General features: G+C 39.9%; 2 protein-coding genes and 1 long non-coding RNA gene across 3 annotated transcripts in view; 1 reads left to right on the top strand and 2 right to left on the bottom strand.

Annotated features, from left to right (window-relative positions):
* LOC127357620 (hippocalcin-like protein 1) overlaps positions 1-10,009 on the top strand; it is a 45,889-nt gene extending 35,880 nt beyond the window's left edge. The window contains exons 3-5 of the mRNA XM_051389931.1: positions 2,032-2,313; positions 5,839-5,944; positions 6,931-10,009. Coding sequence (XP_051245891.1) covers positions 2,032-2,313; positions 5,839-5,944; positions 6,931-7,028 — 486 coding nt within the window. The 3' untranslated portion in view covers positions 7,029-10,009. The remainder of the gene's footprint in view (positions 1-2,031; positions 2,314-5,838; positions 5,945-6,930) is intronic.
* Positions 10,010-10,271: 262 nt separating this feature from the next.
* LOC127357615 (keratinocyte-associated protein 3) lies at positions 10,272-18,210 on the bottom strand. Its single transcript, XM_051389926.1, has 6 exons — positions 18,082-18,210; positions 16,797-16,993; positions 15,726-15,785; positions 14,141-14,332; positions 12,282-12,428; positions 10,272-12,144 (listed from the first exon to the last, which is right to left on the bottom strand). Exons 1-6 carry the CDS (start codon positions 18,092-18,094, stop codon positions 11,749-11,751), a joined length of 1,005 nt encoding a protein of 334 aa, XP_051245886.1. The 5' UTR covers positions 18,095-18,210; the 3' UTR covers positions 10,272-11,748.
* The window catches only part of LOC127357624 (uncharacterized), a 340,815-nt gene continuing 332,518 nt past the window's right edge, over positions 10,272-18,568 (bottom strand). Inside the window, exon 2 of the long non-coding RNA XR_007882287.1 lies at positions 10,272-10,618. This is a non-coding gene — a long non-coding RNA (uncharacterized LOC127357624). The remainder of the gene's footprint in view (positions 10,619-18,568) is intronic.

The following is an 18,568-nucleotide window of genomic DNA, read 5'->3' on the forward strand; positions in this document are numbered from 1 at the left end:
GCTCGGCCAGTGGAAGTCTTTAGGGTGTTTGCCCCACAATGCGGAAGCTCTGAGTAATTTTATACCAGAAAATTTTGGGTTTTTTTGCACCACTGAGCTCCTTTCATAAGAATAAATGAACCCCCGCCTCCAACGCTGTATCCACTTCCCCTTTAATGCATACAGGGGTGAACCTGCGAGCATACAGTCACCAATTTACACATCTAGCAGATATGAAGTAACATAAGCACTCACAGTTGTGTTTCTGGCTAAATTAAAGTCCAATATTTTCTCTCCTTTTAGATCTGTTTTTGGTCTGCACAGTTCCTGAGGCTCTTTAGCTGCTAAATGCTGCACAGTGTTTGCAGCTAGTTGCTAACTTTGTCTTTTAGCCATTTGGTGCTGGGCAGATAGCATACAGTGAGTTTATTAGAGCCTGATTGATAGAAACAGCTGCCACAGGAAAAGATGTTGATGGTAGCCTTGAGAGTGAACCAAAACATGATAGTTGCAGGCTGTAAAGAACAATTCCTTGTGGGTTTGTAACCAGGAGGGACTCTCTCTACATTACACATAGTCATTTGATACATTATTAATATAAAAAATATTTAAATCTGCAGCTTTAAGGAACAAGATAGAAATACTGTAGGAGTCAGTTTTTTCTTTAACCTTCTGATATTAAAGTTGAGTTAATTTAAAAACTTGGTTTATAGTAATCATTCATAGAACATGAAAGTTATTATTGTGACTTTTTGATGATAGTGTTATCTGGGTTTAAAAGTCAACAGTATGCTTGTGTGTTGTTAAAAATGTACACCTGTCTTAGATAATTTAACACTTCAGTTACCACTGAGCTCGGAGAAACAGCACTTTGGTCAACACCTGTCAACACAGATTCATACTTAGCAATAACTGAAAATGTTATGTTATGAAGTAATTCCAAGCCGTCATAAGTTACAAGTAATAAGCTTAACACCCACACCCAGTGCTCTTACACAAGTACACATGTTTCAACAGTAACCAGTAACACTGACAGCAGCCTTAAATGTTTGTCTCCATCCATGGTCAAGCACCACCCGCTCCCAGTCTGCTAAGACTTGGCTCGATGAAGTGCTACATTGACCTGACCGCATTACTTATCTAATCTCATCTGTGCATGCATGTGTGTTTGTGTAGTGGCTGTATGGCTTTATGCATGGATTAAACCTATGGAACAGCTGTGTGAGCTGTCCCAAATAGACTGTAGATGTTAAACCATCACCTCCCTGACCTGGGACTTAAGCCTCGCTGACCCCGGGTATCCTCACACTGACTGTGGTCATGATGGTGTTCGCTCTAAACAGATTTACAGCTCCAGGATGCTGGAGATGTCATATAAACCAAATGGTATATTCCACAGGATGCTGAGGTGCCTGAGGTCTCTGAGAATTTATGCAGGTTGTCTTTTTTGGGATTTATTGGCAATAAATCCAAACCTTGCTAGAAGTTATGACGCTCTCTCACAGAAAATAGGACTGGCAATGAAAAAAAGCGTTATTAGGAACAGAACTATATTGACTTTCCACCTTCACTTATGAGAATATTTGATATGATGATCAAAAAGTAATTCCAGCCTTCAAATCAGGACAATGGCTTTGTCACCTCGCAGCCTCTATCTTAAAGGCTTTTGTATAAAAGAACTTTATTTCTGCGGAACAAAGACTGGGACTGACATGACTTTTACTTCCTTTTTCTTCTCAGGCACAATGCTGCTTTATCAAATGTGACTCCTTGAAAAGAAGATAGAACTGCTTTCAACTATTCAAAACTAAGCTTCTTTTCAAAAAGTACTTCTTCGATCTGTTAGAATGAAGCATTACATGAATGAAACATTTACTGGTCGAAGTTTTATGACAGAAATGTGATTCCTGATTGTTCAAACTGGCTTTAAAAAGGTTTTATTTGGGTCTGCTGGTGTACATTCTGTATCACATAGATGTATTATATTGTGCTCGAGACAGAAAGAAGGAGTTAAAGGACTTCTTTTCTTGCCTTGTGTCTTCTTTTCCTCAGGGTTTCTTGAAGGATTGCCCCAGTGGAACCTTGAATGTGGAGGAGTTCAAGAAAATCTACGCCAATTTCTTCCCCTACGGTGATGCCTCCAAGTTCGCTGAGCACGTCTTCCGAACTTTTGACACCAACGGTGACGGGACGATAGACTTCCGGGAGTTCATCATCGCCTTGAGCGTGACGTCACGGGGCAAGCTGGAGCAGAAGCTGAAATGGGCTTTCAGCATGTATGATCTGGACGGAAATGGTTACATCAGCCGCGACGAGATGCTGGAGATTGTACAAGTGAGCAAGGGACACTGGGTAATGAGGTGTGGTTGGGGGAAAGGATGAGTTGAGGTCAGGGGCTAATAGTAAAGGCAAAAAAAATAGTGCCATAAAGTACAATATACCATGTGTCTCACACTGAAACAACAGTAGGAACTTTTTGGAAACAGCCTCAGCAAGATATTTTTAAAGGACCAGTTTAAGTAAGTAGAAACTTAGTATTGCGCTTCCAAAAAGTCAGGGGACTAACAAGAGGTGGTCCAAATCGGTCCATTCAGTGTCTGGTATTGGGTCAAACACCAAAAACAGTGGATCCTACATTTCCCATAATACAAACCAATAGCATATTTTTACTGAATGCACACATCTTTCAAGATGTCCACACAACTTTTTAAGCAGACTGTCGTAGACGATGAGTCCACAGACATGCTAGCAGCTCTGTGAGGCTGTGCTGTGCATTGAGCTAAATGCTAACATGCTGATGTTCACCATGTTAACTGTCTTAGTTTAACATTTTGGCTTGCTAACATTTGCTGATTAACACTAATCAAAAATAAACCTGGGCTGAATGTCATTAGCTAAGTATTGGACAAATTAAATAAATTGACCTGATGATGATGAAACATTAGGGGATCACTAAAGTCATTAGAGTTCATCCTGACGGGGACATAATATCTGTGCCAAATTGTATGAAAATCCATCCAGCAGTTGTCGAGACACTCAAAACCAAAAAGGTCAACCTTATGCAAACACTAGAGGAAAAATCGGGAGATAAATATTGCTAAAACATTTTAGCAACCACCAACCACACCACTCACGTGGCTAAAAACTTTTAGTCCTAGTATCAGTTCACACAAGTTCCTAAATTTCCATAATAACACAGACTTTCTGTTATAAATATTCAGTTTTCAAGCCTTAGCCGAGATATCCTTGATGGCATAATAAGGGTTATTTTCTCAAATCTCCTCCAGAGCTACAGAAGGAATTACTCCTCATTGCACATAAACAGATCTCTATATGTATAAACTGTGGAGTTCCTGTTTAAAGACAGACTGGATTTCCTTTAAGATCTATAAATGTAAGGCAGAAGTTGCAAAGAACAGGGTCCCAAATTTGGGACCGGTGTTGCGAATGAGCATCTACTACAAACACTTTGATATTAACATCGGATAGCTGTTTTCCCCTGGCTATGTTTACTGTATCTGTCCCTATCAAATAAACCATAAATACATATTAGTCACATGGGGATTTTGTGCATGACACATATGTGGAATATATAATACATAAATCTCTCAGTCACTAAAGTTAACTTTGATTTTAGTAAACACATGGTGTGGTCAATAACATGCTTAAAAAATTTGGCACCAAATTGCTGCAGCATTGTGCATATGTCGTTAAATTTCTAAGAAGCATATGTTTTATTACATTTTATACATTTTATTTGGATTAAACAATCAAACAATTGCATTGACAGGATTAGACAGAGAAAGTGCTTACTATAAATGTTCCCTTTAATTATGTCAGTTAATGCATTCATATATGTGCAAGGAAGCTTAAACACTGATATGCAAATGTCACCTATGCATGTAGGTGCACTTAATACACTGATTGCAACATTGGCAGCAGCATCACTTTGCATGAAGACTGTTCAGTACAGTACTACATTAGTGCTGTATGTAATCCCGTCACTCTTGAAGAGAAGAAACAGACTCAAACGTCGAAATTTGAGGATCGCGCTGTATGTTCTGTGTGGTGTGTGTGTGTGTGTGTGTGTGTGTGTGTGTGTTACCAGTGTGTGCGCACTACAGGGTTCTCACGGATTAGGGAGTTAAATTTAACCAGACTTTATCCCTGAGTGTGCAGAATACTGGGATTATCCTCAAACTCATTGAGGTTACGCACCGTTGGATGAGAGAGGAGGCGCCCATTGTGTCATTGAGAGAGAGAGTGAGAGAGAGAGATTGTCATGATAAAGGTACTCAGGGTTGTTTTACACCACATTATTGGACAGCAGACTGCATCTTTACCCTACACGCCCTAATGAAAAGATGTCCAACATAATATAGTTAAGTTTTTGACTTAATCCAGCGTAACCACCTGTTCCTTTAATTGACTGAAAATGGAATAAGATATAAATGTATGAATGTATGTAATTATTGTATGAAATCATTAATTGATCTTTAAAAAATGTCAATATAGAAAGACAATATTTCCCCCCAAAACAGGTGTAAGATAGGGCTGCAGTATTACTCCAACACTGTTTAATACAACAATATGTTTAGAAATCTCTGGAACAGTAAGATATCACTGTTGTCCTTCTGTTAAATACTTAGATACAAGACCCACTTGCTAGCTTTCAGTTGCATCGAAAGGGCTTCCTTAATAATGGAGTTTGCCTAGTGTTTAAAGAAATAACCCAGCATTTTGGGAAGCATCATTATTCTCTTACACTACTAACACAGCAGAGCTTATACTGTGAAAAATGCGAGCCATGAAAGTGGTTGAGGGTCACATAAATGAAAATGCTAAAGGAAAATAAATTGCAGCGCATAAATGGAAAAAGAAAAAGGATTAAATCTTGCTTAACTTATACTGTATTTTAAAATAACTAGCCTATTGAAATTCTTGTTAATCAGACGTTTAATTGGACATAGCTATTTATTGATAGATTCATATTTTAATTGGTAAGAACCTGTTTTTATTGTCCTTTTTGATATCAATAAATAGAATGCACATTTTATGTGACACTTGTGGTCCTCCATAGATTTTGCCAAACTCAGACATATTATCAACATCAAATGACTAAAAAAGAATAAAAATGTGAGAAGCAGCCTCATTGTCCTGTTAGTATAAAAATACACCCAGCTATTCAACCTTTTTTGAAAGGATATATGAACTCCCATTTTGTAGTCCAAAAGATAAAATTGTAGAGCTGGTATGTCACAGAGGGCTTATTTCATGCATGCCACATTCCCTTCTGAGGGAGCTGCTGTGACACTGATCTACAGTCAGTTTTACACCCTATGCTCCCAATGGAGAAGATTTAATGGGCACGTAAGCTGATTGTAGATCCGTGTCTGAGGCCAGCTGATATTTTGAGCTTCTCTGTGCTCACTTGCAGAGGTTAATTTAATGCTATCAGGGGACTGGAGGCGCTCATATCAGTCAACAGATAAAGATGTATCAGATCAATACAGTAAGCTCGGCTCGTAAGCCCCCGTACCCTGCTGGCACGTGTGATTTGTGTCACTGTGGTTCTACAGCCGTACAGACCCTGCAAGGGTATTTGTGGAAAAGCTGCCCAGGGAGCAACTCTTGGCATCAGGAGTAACAAACGTCTGTGATTCATGTGAACTCCTGAAAGCGTGTTTATCAGCATCTTGTAAGCCACAGCGTCTTTATTTTTCAGTTCATTCGTGTTTTAGTTCTCTCCTGCCGAGTTTCCTTAATGGGTCCCTGCTGGCTTGAATTCACTTTCTGTTCTCTGGCCCCCACCCAACGTAACCCTGTCTCTCTCCTGCTTTCTCTCTCTCCGTCTATCAGGCCATCTACAAGATGGTGTCATCTGTGATGAAGATGCCAGAGGATGAATCCACGCCGGAGAAGAGGACGGATAAGATCTTCAGACAAATGGACCTCAATAATGATGGTGAGAGGAGGAAATGGCAACATGCAGGGATGAATATGTTGTGGAGAGGAGGAGTGAGGAATGAAGGATGAATGTGAGAGTTTATTGAAGATAATCTTTGAAATTAACTAGACTATTTTTGAGACAATTTAGAACTGCAATAATTAGTTGTTTTACTTCTGTGTCATGTAAATATTTGTCCCATCCCTGATGGGATTACAAGACATCGTTATTTATAAAACAGAAAAACAATTGGGGTATAAAAAAAAAAATCCTCAGTTACTATACTATAAATACATCAAATAAATTGTTTACTGAATAGCAAGAGAAAGAGAAGAATGAACGACCAATTGTCTGTGTGCATCATCTATATTTACAAAATCAATTTCTTTTTTTTGTCTTACTAAACAAAATACTGCAAAGATCCCAGTAAAAAGCTCAATAGAAAACTGAAAATGAAACTCATTTTCTTTATCATTGAGACACAAAGTACACCTTTCTTCTTCTAGACATTAAGTGGTAAAATTCCAGATCCCAACTGGACACGGTCACTATATTGATATTTTATCATCCTGAATGTCCACAGAACTAGTTTAGTTGTTTATCCTGAATAAATATATTTCTTGTCAGCCTGCTGGGAAAACTAAATTAGCCGTATTTGTATCTGTATTTTGAATCAGAAATTGCTATATTTATTAGAAAACGTAAAGAACAGCCTCAGAATTGAGCTTTAGAGCAATGTTTTTGATCACAAGAGTAAAATAACTATTTACAGGACAAGGTTGGTACATATATAATTATATACTTACTATATTGTAGATATTGACACATTTTAGTAATCCCATCAAGATTAAGCAAGAACATTAATATATAAAATCCATGTGTCCATCGACATAGAAGCCTAAGTATTTATGTAAAAAGTTCGGTTTATGTGACCCAACTTAGGTCATATAAGAAGGGTTATATTACTTCAAAATAATGTTTTCCTTTCTCCATCTACAATGCAGGCAAATTGTCCTTGGAGGAGTTTATCAAAGGTGCCAAAAGTGACCCCTCCATTGTCCGACTACTTCAGTGCGACCCCAGCTCGGCCTCCCAGTTCTGAACCTCCTAAGCCCTGCTACGACCCTTTCTCCCTCACCCTCTCTGTTGCTATTGAAACAGTCACTCAAATCAATGCATGATGGTTCTAATCTCTCATTTCATCTTTTTTTTGTTGTTGTTATGTGCAAGGATGGAGGAGAAATTTTAAGGAGGCTAAGAAAAGTCATCTCTATCATTTTACTTTCATTTTTATATTTGGGGAAAACAAAGGGACATGCATACATAAAATGAGAAGTCGACAGTGGCGTCCGCTAATGTTCCCGAGTATCTCTCTCTCTCTCTCTGGAACATCAGGTTTCCAGGGAGCTGATGACAAGGTGTGGATACTTTTTGCAGGGTGGGGATGGCTCAGTTTGTCCTCCAACACACATGTATATCATGTATATACTGTACGTCTATGTATATCATGAGATGAAGTACATTTGTCTTCATGTATGGTGCACACTTTCTGACATTGAAAGGCAGTATTATGTAGCGTAGCTTCCTGGTCTGATCTGATGGGTGGGTGGGATGGAGGTGGGTAGGGTTTGGGTTGGGGCGTTATTGGGATTTTACTGCTATATGATCTTTCGCTGAGAAAAAGAAGGCCTAAGATCCCATTAGGTTTTTATCGATATCTTCTGGCATTTTGTTGATTTTTAAATTTTAAATGTTGTTTTTCATTTGTACATATTGTTTTCCTCCTTCATGTTGTTTTATTTATTCATTTTTATTCTTATTATTGTGCTTTTACTTTGATATGTTGTTAAAGATTACCATATTCCAGTTTACAGTGACAGAGAGAGAGAGAAAATGTGAGTTAAGATTGATCTCTTTGGGATTTGTGGATTTGTTGAAGTGGAATATTGTGAAATTCTAGTGAAATAAGGGAATCCCATAATGCATTTGATCAACGACACCAGTAGCGCATATCGTTTTAGCCTCCATGTGTTTATAAAGTATGGCTGTGCATTTGGTCTGAATGTGTGTGTGCATGTGAATATGCACTGTATGCTTGAGGCTATAACTTTTACAGTATTATCAAGTTGTTGTGTTGTTTCTTAATTTGTAAGTATTTTAAAGTTCTTCAACAATGAGCAGTAAACTTAAGATAGTTGTAACCTGTCACTATACTGCATGATCCTACGAACCAGACAACAACAAAATCCACAAAAACAGTCAACGCACAGCAGTATCTTTTTGTAGCTCTGCAGCCTCCTCAGCACTGTACCAGGCAGAAATGATTAAATATTTGTCTTGCTTTGGGACAAACCCTCCCCCCTCTCTCTCTCTTTTGCTCTGACAGACAGAGAACTCACTAAGGGCTCGTTCATCACTCTCTAGCTGAATGCTTTTATAACCTCCTGGATTAGTCTGCTTACAGAGCAGTTAGATGAAGGGAAATGTTTTAGGAGATAGGAGCAAGTAGAGATACTTGTTCTGATTAGAGTTTTCAGGGTTTCCTGACGTATGTAGTAAGCTGACAAAGATCAGTGGCTTTGTTTACATTAGCACTGATAGAAATTAACCTTAATTAATGTTTGGGATAACTATTCCAACATATTTAATTCATATTTGGAGCAGTAAGATGGCATCAAATCCATCTTTCCAATTTCAGTGAAATACAAGACTGTATATTAGAGTTTGAAAGCACAGCCTCGACTGAATAAAACATGCTTCAGAATAAAAGCCTCCTTCTGAAATACTGTGCACATGTAAACAGAGCTACTGGTTGCAGCAACACCAGCACAGCACGACTCCCATGCATTAACAATTTAAGGCCCCCATTGTCAGATCACTATTGCCATCTTCTGTTTTGGATGTTAAACACAGCACACACGTTTGTGAAGTGTGGGGCACACTGGACAAAATAAGTAAAACTGCATATTGCAGATACTCAGACCCATTTTAGGTAAGTCCTACTTGGAAACCTTGTTTGAGGAAGGGACCTGTTAAATATGTTCCCATTATATTGCCATTTCTTTACTTTTACAGGCTGACATTGTATAATGTATAAGTGTTTTTAGTGTACAAGTGGTGGAATGTAACTACGTAGATTCACTCAATGACTCCCACTTTACTGGAGTATTTTCATTTCAACGCTACTTCATACTTTTAATCCAGAACATTTCAGAAGGAAATAATACAATTATTGTTTTAGATTAAACTTCCCAAAATTATATAAAACAGTTCCAACCTTAACTACAACTTTGAAGTATTGCTTGCATGTCAATGCATCAATAATAGTGATTCATTAATAATAATCACACTAACAGGGGTTATTCTGCTTAATGAGATCTTTTACTTTTGGTACTTTCAGTAGATTTTGTTGCCAATATCTCTGCTTTTTTACTTAAACAGTTTGAATGCAGGACTTTTACTTCTGATAGAGTATTTACATAGTGTAGTAAGTAAATGTTCTTCCAACTGCCATTTAGCAAAGCTGATAATCAAAATCCCCAAATTTAACCACATCCATTATTCTACCCTTCCTCAGTAAAAAAGGATAAGGACAAAAACAGCCAACATCAGCCCAGTATGTGTTGCCCAACATTTCACTAACTCATACATTTTAATTATTGTGTGCAATGGTGGCAGAGTGAGCTTTCAGTGAGAACCTGAAAGCTGTGCTGGTGCAGCTGCATCCACAGGACATTAGGACTGACCTGAGGTTAACCTTCTACCAAACATTTGCACAGGAGCTTCCTAACCAGCCGCACCTCTGCTTTGGGGATCCTATAGTGTCACTGCCTTCTGCTGGTAGGATAAGGAACAACAGTTGCTACCCTCTGATCTACTACAGTTGAACCCTTTTCTATTCTCACTGCCTCTGATGAACTGGTACCTTGTGTTGGATAAATACACCCACTTCTTTCTTTCTTCCTTCCTAACCTCCCTTTCTTTCCTTCCTATTTTCTGTTGCATGAAAACCTCACATGAGGATTGTCATGTTTGTTCCGTTGGACCTGAAAGCGAAATATACCTATGTGTTTCAAAGCTCAATGTGTGGACTGTTTCTTCATTTCTAGTTATTAAGGAATGCGTGGATGAGCACATTATTTCACTGTGGAGACAGCGAACGTCCTGTCTGACAACTGAACATTACTGTCATATATTTAAGTGTTGCAGCCAGCCCTGGGTGAATGTGAGTGTGCTAAGCTGTCAGGATGTCTGCATGTGTAACCAGTCATACCTGTCAGGTGACTAGCTGCTGACATTACCACATATAATAATGACAGTTCAGATACAAACCTCACAAAATAGCTGCAGAGTTATAATAAAAACTTTATTTACTTAAGCAATAAATACAAAAACTTGCAGTACCAGTTTCTCAGGAAACTAGTTTCTCTTGACCTAACTGCAGAAAAATGTACATACAATTGACTGTCAACAACTCAAACAGAGCAACACACGCCAGAGGTTCAATGCACTTGCAACAACATGTAGAGGACACACACACACACACACACACACACACACACACACACACACACACACACACACACACACACACACACACACACACACACACACACACACACACACACACACACACACACACACACACACACACACACACACACACACACACACACACACACACACACAGAGCTTCACTTGGACCTTTACTTATCTCTATAGCACTTGCCTCCATGTAACCTCAAACATTAAAAGAACAGTTAAACATTTTAGGAAATACACTCTTCATCTTTCTGACAGAGACTTAGACGAGAAGATAGATACCACTCTCACGTCTGTGCGCTGAATATGACACTAGTACCGGGAGGTGGTAAGCTTAGCCCAGCATAGAGACTGAAAGCAGGGGACAATGACAGCAGCAAGCCTGGCCTAGTTTTTAAAAAAAAACCTGAAAAAAAACAAACAAACTTTAAATTAAAATGTCAAGTTGTGGTTTTATGGGAAGTTATGTGCTATACGCATTTCTTGGTGACAAGCAGTGACTTCCTGGATCATTATCACACACCTACCAGCTGTTTCACTGCAACTTGACGTTTTTTACATTTGCTTGTGAACAAATTAAATCAAATGGGAAACCTATTGTTAATCAGTGAGCTTTAGAGGTCCTCATATGGGTATTTTTGAACCTTGGACAGGCTAGCTGTTTCTCCCCGATTCGATTCCAGTTTCATGCTAAGCTAAGCTAAGCTAAGCTAAGCAACACCCACCTGTAAAAAAGAAAACAAGAGACACTGCTTCCAGCCAGGAAACAGTCTAGCTCGCACATAACCCCAAGTAAAACCACAACTTGTTTTTATGCTGAATACAAACGATATATCATGTAGTGAGCTTTAGGTTTCAGCTCCGTACTAAACACAAAGAAATGAGCGTGGTATCAATCTTCTCATCTAACTCTTTGTAAGAAAGCTAAGTGCATTTCACAAACTGTCAAAACTATTCTTTTAACTCTGAATTGACTAAATCCTGGTACAAGCAAGACATTGGCACCATGTCCTCACTTTGGAGGATTTGCCTCTTCTGTCTATCCTGATATGAATAACTCAGAAGTACAAAAATAAAAGAACAGACAGGCTCACATAACTGGGATCCTGGACAATGTTGGGTTCCACTGCACTGCTAAATAAATCCTCTCCAGCTCTGAATTCACTGTTTTGAAGTATTGACAGAAGGTATGATGTTGGAATCCAAGTATTGTAGCTAGAACTACAGTGAATACCCACACAGCACTTCATCTTCAAGAAGCTCTGACCTGACAAATATGGCTAAATCCAGAAGCTGGACCTTTCCAGCGTACCCCTCTCCAGCAGTTGGTGTTGCTCCGGTGCCCTTTGCTGGCTGCCAACCCTCGTTTCTTGCCTTCCTCTGTCTGACCTTTCTCTGTGCGGCTGGCGAAGAGGCCGTCTCTCCGAGGGAGGAAGACTCCGATGCTGAGGGGGAAGATGCTGTGGAGGGGGAGGAGGCTTGCGCTGCTGTCTTGGAGGTTCAGTATTCCGTCTTGGAGGTTCGCGGTAGTTTCGTGGAGGTTCACTATAGCGTGCTGGAGGTTCAAGGCTGCTTCTTGGAGGTTCACTATAGCGTGTTGGAGGTTCGTTGTAGCTTCGTGGAGGATCAGTATAGTGAGAGCGAGGGGCTTCCTCCATTGGCCTCACCACGTTGATCTACACAAAAACAGAAATTATTTTGTGACAGTTTTTTAAATCCAATTTTAAAACTTTGCTTTATTGACAACTTTCTTATGCACAATATAATGAATTCAGTTCAAGCAGCACAATGTACGTTTGAGTAGAAATCTCACCGCTCTGCCATAGTCTTTGGTTTTCTTCCTGTTATGGCAACAAGGCAGACCCAGGAATGAAACACAGACAGCAAAGCACTGGGCGGAAAACACCATCTGGACGACACAAGTCACGATCAGAGGCACCCAAAGGATCAGAGTGGTACTCTGGGGAGGGATCGAGGAGTGGAGTTAGTGGCAACCACCAGCTGGACCGTAAAGAACACAATATGAGGCGAGAGCAGCTTCACATACTACAGTGGGGCTAATGATGTGATACAGAACCTTACTTTTCTCAGATGGTGCGATAAACTGCAAAAACACAGCGGTGGGTCTGAGAATTTCAGTTTGCACAGGAGAGGCATCATTGTGAATAAAATATGCAGAGCAGAATGTATCAAAGTAAAAGTGTACAGGGGGAATTAAAAGAAAAAGAACTGCCTTTTGTTATGCAGACTACAAAGAGAATGAACGTTTATAATTCTAAGTTTGGAGCTTTCTTTGGTATTCACGATGAAATATGCAGGAAGCACCAAAAAATAAACCTTGCACAACCATCATTAATGGCCCTAAGCAACTATGAATATCTGAATCAGAGGTCCAGCAACACTCTTTGAGTAATATTATGCACCCTCCGGCAACCATATTGGCGGTCCCTTGGTAATAGGCACCTCTGAGTGAACAGCATGGTCTGCAGTCTCAGTAGACTCCCAACTAAGTTATTTACCTCATTTCTGATTTGGAACTTGGATAAATCTGGTTTATTACAACTTTGGCCTTATTTTGTGAGCACACGCATCCTCAGCACACAAAACTACAGCAAACCATAAGATGCTTGTAGCAACCACAAATTCATAAAATATTTATTGAAGCACTTTAAGTCTCCTTATTTAGCCTTTATTAGCAGTATAAAATGTTTAATAAATGGTATATAAGTGAATATGAGGATATTTTATTAAGGTACAGTAATTGTCAACAATTATAACTAAAGAAGGCATTTTATATTATTACAAATGTGCTTTCCTGTATTGTCTTTCAGCCGCACCCACTTATGAGTTAAAAATTGCATTAATAAACACTTATATCTGATTGCGGCTAGATTATAATGTATTATAAACCATTTATCGAATGTGTTTTTTTCTTTAGCTCCTGGTGATCACTGCTCTCTATCACAGTGAATGTACTGTAAGCACGGCAACTGCATCACAGCGGTCTAATATTCAATAATGAGACGAGTCAAACGTTTCACCGTTGCTCTTCATCACAAAGTGAATGAAAGAATGTAAACAGGATCGCTGGCAGGGTTGTAAATCTGTCTAATGATGTGTTTGTGCTATTAATAGGTGAAATCCGACACTGAGCTATAATTCAAAGCCTACGCTGTTTGTATATACAGCAGGACTGCCATTAACCCCTTGCATCGTGTATAAATCCAGCTTAAGACAAAGGTCATTTAACTGACAAATTGCAGACTACTAGCCGTGCTAAAATGCCAGGGTCGTGCTGATGTGTGGCTGCAACGGTGAGGCTGAGCAGGTCTGACAGTCCATCTGCAGCACACTGGAACAGGACAGAGCCTGAAGTGGGCCGGCAGGGTCAGGTCAGCATTTCTGCCACCAGCCCACCGGCTACAGAGTGTGACTGACTGAGTGACAGCAAGGACAGACACCCAGCCTCACTCTCCCTCCTTCTTACACACCCTATGACCACACACCCACACACCCACACACACCCACACCCACACACACCCACACACACACACACACACACAGCTGTTATGTCACAGTGACAATGGTCAGCTGTTCAAACAGCCAGCTGCTGCAGAGACAATTACAGTTCATGCCTTCATCTGAGTCTCTCGTACACACTAATAAACTCACATAGATGCGCGTGGGGTCAAAAGGACACTCGTTGGTGATGCTGGAGTAGCCAATGGCATCGGGGAAGCGGCAGTGAGTCAGGAGGCTCCGCCCGCCGTGAATGATGGCCCTCACCACAGACACGGAGAGTCCAATGGCTGAAGCTGCTGCCATGAGAGCTCCAGCCAGGCCGACTGTGAAAAGTGACCACGTCTGGGGAAAGAACAGCGAGACAAGGAAAAACCATCAGGAATCAAAAAGTTGACGACTGATAAAATGAGGCTTGGGGCATTTGCAACAATAAACAGATAAAAGGATAGCAAAGAATAAACAATATATACAGAGCTGATAAGGTAGCACGTACAACATGAGATATGGAAGATATGGAAAAACAGAAATGAAGAAAAGACAGGTAAACATGAAAACATCGGATCCAGTGTCTTTTGCCATACTAGGGACTAAAAGTGGCATTTGTACTGTGGCAATTAGGAAAAACGCCAAGGGCCCTATCTAGAGCCAGTGTTAGGTTTGTCCGTTCTGGTGGACTCTATGGAAGGCGACCCGAACATACCTATGAAAATGACATTTCATTTCTGCCAATAGATCCTCCTACATGTTACAAACTGGACCTTTAATGGGGTTTCAGGATATTAAAAACACATATCTAAGCCAAGTCTAAGCCAGCCTTATGTAAACACCCAGTAAGAAGCATTAGAAATTAAAGCTATCAGCTATGTGCAATAATTAATCATACGCTGGGCAGCAAAAGAGTGAACCTATCCTTAAATAAGTTGACAGAAGGTGAGACGTGCTGTGGGTGCAGGAAAGTCTCTAGACCTTTAAAACCACTTTGTGAAGATGAGTGAGTTGTTGAGTCGAAACCTGATAAGAACAATAGAAAATTGTTGCAATTTGTCTGGCTGATAAGAAGCAGTAGTAGCCAGCATTTGTGAAAGGAGCATGTTAACATAAAAAGGAGTGTTGAGATTATATGTTACTGCTGCGTGATGTCTGGATGACTGAATAAGATAACGAGGAGTGAAACTGCTGCTTGTCAGCGCTGACTTGCCCAGTTCACGGTTGCTCTCACTAACAAAGGAGGCAGGGAGTGGTTTATCGTGGCAGGTTTGCCTGGGCTTACTCATTCTGTTCGGCCCGCCGCCTCGTCAGTCCCGTCTGAGCAGCCCGACAGCTGAGTGAATAAACAGAGAGGAGAAGCTTTGCTGCAACGAAAGGAGTGAGAGAGGAGACTATTCCAGTACTACAGGGCTGCATTCAGACACCTGAGGCAGCATGCAGGAGCTCAAAGGTTTTTTTTTTAATGTTCTCCTGACTAGAAAGAAACAGAGAGAAGCTGAGAATAAAGTGTGAGAAAGCTGGGAAATATCAAAGAGCAAGGAGGTGCGGTGCAGGCAGACGGATCAAAATTAGCAGAGAGCGCCTTGAAAGTATTGATGTGTAGAGTAGGAGGGATCAACGCAACATCAGGGGAAAGGAGTGACAGCAGCACAGTCAGAACGTACTGGACATAGACTGCTGTCTGTATTATTAATGGGATTTTTCACTTCTTTAGAACATTCAAATAGCAAAAGAAAGTGATACTAACCAGGCCTCTACTCCTCTTGTTTTTCGAGAGGACGATAGCCAGAATACCAACAATAATTCCCTGCGGAGACAAAGACAGATGAGATTTAAAGAATCTTCATATTGCCAACCAGTATATTCTCTGTACAGGGCAAAGATACAATACAGAATTACCCCAAAATGATAAATGATAAGATTCCACATGATATACAGTGTATCTCATCCACACTCAGGTAGCAACACGGGGTAAAGTAAAGGTAAAGAGGATTCCTCTCAACGCCACAGCTGTGCTATCACTACAAGCATTTTAAATATGTGCTTAAGTACCTTTGCGTGTGCCAAAAGTTGTTTTTGTGAGACCTAAAGAAAGAAAAATCATCACAGAATGGCCCTTTAACTTTACACCTAATTTATACTAGCGACTGGAATTAATTTGAGATAGATCATCAGATAAACATGTCACTCATTCAAACAATATTAATTTATGCATTTTTGAAAAGGGAAATTACATAGAATTAAATTGAAATTATTCCCTATGTACATAAAAATAGAGGTTTCTATGGGTGTTCTTTGTTCAGAAAAGTAATTCAAGTAATCCTAATGACTCGAAGGATTCAGTGATTTGTTTGACTGAGACTTGAAGGATTTAACACAGACACACAGACATATTAGTTTTACCAAAAGGTTTCATAGGACTTGAAAAGATATTTTATGGCACAAGCCCAAAGAACCATTTGTTTTACTATTGTTTTTTTATAAGAAAGTTTTTTCTGTTTTTTTTAAAAAGGCACTTTATGATCAATTCTATCCCCTTTTTCTAAAGAGGTGGATGCATTTGTAACTTGTGGTTTGCAGAGTGCAACCAAAGCCCTGATGGAAAATCCCACAACTTCTCATTAGAAAGTCTGAGAGGAGAGCACTGAAATAAAAATGCTTTCCCTTTATGGTTCTTTTTCTCTACCTCTAATGGAAACAATGAGTAGCAGAATTCTCTCATACTCCATAATACTTCCAGAAATGCCATTAAAATCCATTTGGGACATTTCAGAGCTGCTATAGCATCAGTATGAATCTTATCCGTCTGTGCACTCACCACGAGGCCAGAGGTGAGAGCCACCACATTGGAGATGGCGTACTCCATGGCCCGGGCCTGCTTGTGGAGGTTGATGTGTCTGAGCACCACACCGTGCACCAGCGCCGCCAACAGGAAGTTAACATGACCAATGAGGACCATGCTCAGACCCATCTTCATCAGGGCATTTGGTTCCTCCAGACTGGCACAACACAGTCCTGAGGAGGGGAGGGAGGAAGGAGAGGGAGGGAGAGAAGCAGGTTTCTCCAGGCCGCAAAATATGAAGAATGACAATACAGAAACAGAGAGCTGCAGATAATGTCCACATGGTCCATGTTGTTCATGTTGTATTGATCAGAGACAGGTCAAAACCACAGCGGAGATGTCACTCGTATTAATGATTAGCTGCTGAACACATACTGGCTTTCTCAAACCAGTATATTACAGTTGACTAAAGAACAAAAAGAAGAAATAAACTACATTGCATTACATTAATCTGAACATACTTAAAGCTGGAGTGAAGAGAATAAATATGCTTAATCGACAATTGCTGCCAGTATAAAACAGCAATGGATTATTATCAACACATGAAAGGAGCTCAGGCCACGCTGCTTTCCCACAACAGTGACCATTTTAAATAAAACCTAAAACCCAACTTTTACAAAACACAGAAACAGAGCACAGCAAATGCCATCAGAAATGTGACAAACTGAAGAAAAACTGAAGAAAAACTTGTGTTTTGGCACAATTATGATCCACCCCCATGAAAATGAAATGGTAAATCTCATGAGATATAATAAACATGGAGACTTTGTTCAATTTAGTTCAATGAAGTGTTTTGTTGGAATTAGATGTTTTTAGAACTGAGATTAGTTAGTTGAGTTACACATAATGTAACACAGGATCTCTATTTTTAACATGGCCACCGCTCCCATCTTCACCAGAAGACAATTTCACAACTGAATATTTGGGGAATTCTTACTCACACTGAGAGACAACACATGCAGAGGTGACATATTGCATTTCACACTGTTCAGAGGGGCCCACTTAAACCATGTGGCCCAAAGGATGAGTGATCAAAATAGACCCCAGTGCTTACTTACTCCAATGTGCAGTTTTAGTTTGATTTGGAAGTAATGTAGCTCATTACTCAACACCATCACGTGAACCAGAGTCTATCCTCTCCTCTCCTCAGACTGCTGTGCCACACCACCACCACACCCAAACAAACACTCCGAAAGTTTTAAACAAACAAATGTCTGCACTTTATACACATTTACATAAACTTCTCAGACACATGCATTACCTGTACCAGCCATCTCTGCTAGGTCTCCATTCGCTTAAATTGCCGGCGAGTGTTGAGCTTATCAGCGTGTGCCCTCTTCTCTGCAAACTAAACCCCAGTCAGTCAGTCAGTCAGTCAGTCAGCAACACACTCAGAAAGTTACACTTCTGCTCAAAGTTTTCAAAATAAAATCTCCCCTTATCTAAAGTAGATTATTATATATGATGATCGATGAACGCGCTGTGCATGTCAGTTTATCAGAGTGGATTTTTGAAGAGTTTTTTTTTTTTTTTTTAATAATTGCGTGCAGTAGGTGAAAGTTAGGGAAATGGCAGTAACTGAGGAGTAAGTGCAATTGATTAAGCGAAAGCAAAGAATGACCAAAGTTAATATTATGTTTGCGTAATAATCTGTGGTTTATTAATTAATACTTAAAACACCTTTTCATCTCCCACAGTGCTCTTTACGTGCACACCGACTTTTATTTCTTCTTTCGGACTACTTTGGA

This window comes from Dicentrarchus labrax, unplaced genomic scaffold (assembly GCF_905237075.1).
Source record: "Dicentrarchus labrax unplaced genomic scaffold, dlabrax2021, whole genome shotgun sequence".
Classification (NCBI taxonomy): Eukaryota; Metazoa; Chordata; class Actinopteri; family Moronidae; genus Dicentrarchus; species Dicentrarchus labrax.

Bases quoted from the DNA above. Each gene is read 5' to 3' on its own strand.
- LOC127357615 (XM_051389926.1), bottom strand. The intron at 14,333-15,725 runs GTTAGTATCACT...TTCTTTCCCCAG, and splicing joins ACAAGAGGAGTAGAGGCCTG to ACGTGGTCACTTTTCACAGT. The intron at 12,145-12,281 runs GTGAGATTTCTA...GTTTTTGTGTAG, and splicing joins CCAAAGACTATGGCAGAGCG to ATCAACGTGGTGAGGCCAAT.